Raw genomic sequence first — 2,738 nt, forward strand, 5'->3', positions numbered from 1 at the left:
CTCTATCTTCAATCTCTCTATCTATGCAATTCTGCTTTATTTGCCAGGCCTATATACTAAAAAAGAGGGCGCCTGGAACAGACTAGAGTTGCCAGGACAATTCAAGATCTTTCGAGAATCTAATGACGTGATACCAGCGTCACGTGACTTCCGCTGTCGTAACACTATCCTGACCTTAAGCGATACGCCCCCCAGTGGCACAGCGGTGTCTGCAGACTTACATCGCTATAAACCAGGTTTCGATACCCGTGGTGGGCATAGCACGGATAGTCCATTGTGTAACTTTGTGCTTAATTTCACACAAACAAACAAATATCTTAAGCGATACATTTCTTTTATCATTTAGTTACTATCAGGTTTCTAGCTATGTTTGTTTTTAAATCCTTTATGTTTCAAATTGTACTTTTTTAGTGTCAAATGAGGTTTCAGAACCTGTAAATAAGTTCTTAAACCTTATTTCCCATATTCTGAACATTTCTGATATTCACAGTTTATTGGAGAACCATTTGTTCCATAAGGAAGAAAGTAGGTTTCTTAAAAATGTATTCCTGGATACCATTATAAATAAGTACTTATGTACTGCCAGAGGTACAAAAAAAAGTTACTTTGAGTATTTCTGAGCTCTACTTGTGATGTGTATAATTTTGCTGTGAACTTAGTTTATTGTGCGTCTAGTTTAATTTTATGTGGTCCATTTTAAACCCTAATGTTGCTAACTACAAAAGTACTTGAATGTGGCTTTTGAATTGTATAATTCTCTTTTCTTTACGTTTATTATTACTAATATCTAATACTGTACACTTTTATGCTTTGCTATCTGTTATATTTTTACCTGTTTGTATGCAAATCAGATAGCTTTAGAAAACTAAAGATTTCATTATGTGAGGGACTTTGTATTCAAGGAAAATTAACTGACAAGAAGTTCACTTGCTAATAAAATGTCTAATCTTTTTTCTTATGTTTATTTAACTTAATCATTTTCTAATTTCAAGTAGCATTTAAAACTAATCTCAATTTCAAATTATAATTTATAAAACTTTTATATAGTCTCTATTTTGATGTAGAAAATTCTAGTCATCTACTTATCACCATGATTTAGTATGTTTCCTTGTATCTATTGGTAAGAAGTTTTTTTTTCCACCAAGTCTTCACAACAATCGGTATTTGGTTTTAATGTACTCTTTTGGCTAATCGTGAGAGTATGTGAGGTATCATGCTGTTAACAGTTAACAAGCTCGCTAAATTTTGTATTTTTTTTTAAACTTAGTTATTCAGAAAGTTAATTGTTACTGTCAAGATGTTGATTATTAAAAAAAAAGTTTGAATTTAAGTTTAATATATTTTTGAAAACCTTTCCGTTTCGGTACATTTTTTAAGTAGCAATAAAGAAATAGACATAGTCACATATTGTGTAAACTTTTATTTTTAAAGTGATCATTTGTTTATGTTGAAACAAAAATTACCCTCTAAATCTCTGCAGTGGAATGTTTTTGTATTAATAATTTGCACTTCAACAAAGTGAACTGTAACCTTGTAAATTAAAGGAATAAGATATAGAATGATCAAAATTGATACAACTTCAAACTTTATCATCATACAGTCAAACATAAAGAAAAAAAAACAACAGGATTTCTGCAAAACCTAAATGTGTAACAGCAGTAAAATTTCTTTCAGAAATGAAGGTTTTCCTCTTGACCATGTTCCTTCTGCATATGTAAAGCAAATCTAAAGAATAAAAAAAAACATGATAATTATAGTCTTTTGGCACTTGTGTATAAAGTTAAAATCATAAATAATATTCAACGTTAAACTGGTACACAACTAAAAACATTTTATTTAGGCCTATCTGAGGATGACGTAAGGTCGAAACATGTAGAGTCGTCAACTTTTTGAAGGCCATAGATAGGCCTAAATAAAAGGTTTTTAGTTGTGTACCAGTTTAACGTTGAATATTATTTATGTTTTTAACATGATAGCTATCAGAAAACTTCTTAGTGTTACACAGACACCACATGGGATAGTTGCATATTAAATTATAATTCTTAAAATGAGTTTTCAGATCTAATACTGAAACTAAAAACAGGAGTGTCCTGAGAATAGTTCAAATGTCCATGTAGAAAAGTTATGCACAGAAAACAAATGGACAACAGTATTGTTCCGGCATCTACTGCTTAAGTGAAAATGATGACAAATACTGTGAGCTTTAAAGCAATTTGATTATGCTTGAGTTTAAGCACCTAATAAAATATTGATATCAATCACAACAAACCAAGCTGGATGAGATTCATTAACTATCTATTCTTGGAACTTAGCAATACTAAGTTCATGCTTCCCATACATTAGACTCCTGAAGTGATCATGCTGAGTTACAAGAAGATACATTTAAGTTTCTTCACAAATCTCATAGTTATCACACACATAAGTAGAGAGGGTTCACCCAAATCCCCTATTTTTGTGATGTAAAAAAATATGCTTAAATAGTTATAGCACAGATGCTTGTGGTATTTAACATTGTCTACATTTTTCTGATGAAGTATTAGCATTTTTTGGTTGAAATAGTCACATGCAATGGCTTCCGTTGACATTTTGTAATTGGAAGCCTGAAGCCGTATTGCTACTGTCAAGTTTTATAAGCCAGATTCGTTACAGTAGGTGTCTGTGACATGTTGGTGATAAATTTGAACAATAAACAAACAACAACCCAATCCACTTGTTTTAAAATAATACATTAAAACAAG

General features: G+C 31.1%; 1 protein-coding gene across 2 annotated transcripts in view; it reads right to left on the minus strand.

The window, feature by feature from the left end:
• Nucleotides 1-1,407: 1,407 nt before the first annotated feature.
• The window catches only part of LOC106473503 (homeobox protein cut-like), a 48,529-nt gene continuing 47,198 nt past the window's right edge, over nucleotides 1,408-2,738 (minus strand). For both annotated transcript variants that reach the window (XM_022401931.1, XM_022401930.1), the window contains one exon: nucleotides 1,408-1,725. In XM_022401931.1, the coding sequence (XP_022257639.1) occupies nucleotides 1,671-1,725 (55 nt within the window). In that variant the 3' untranslated portion in view covers nucleotides 1,408-1,670. The remainder of the gene's footprint in view (nucleotides 1,726-2,738) is intronic.

The sequence above is a fragment of the Limulus polyphemus genome, unplaced genomic scaffold (genome assembly GCF_000517525.1).
Source record: "Limulus polyphemus unplaced genomic scaffold, Limulus_polyphemus-2.1.2 Scaffold6231, whole genome shotgun sequence".
NCBI lineage: Eukaryota > Metazoa > Arthropoda > Merostomata > Xiphosura > Limulidae > Limulus > Limulus polyphemus.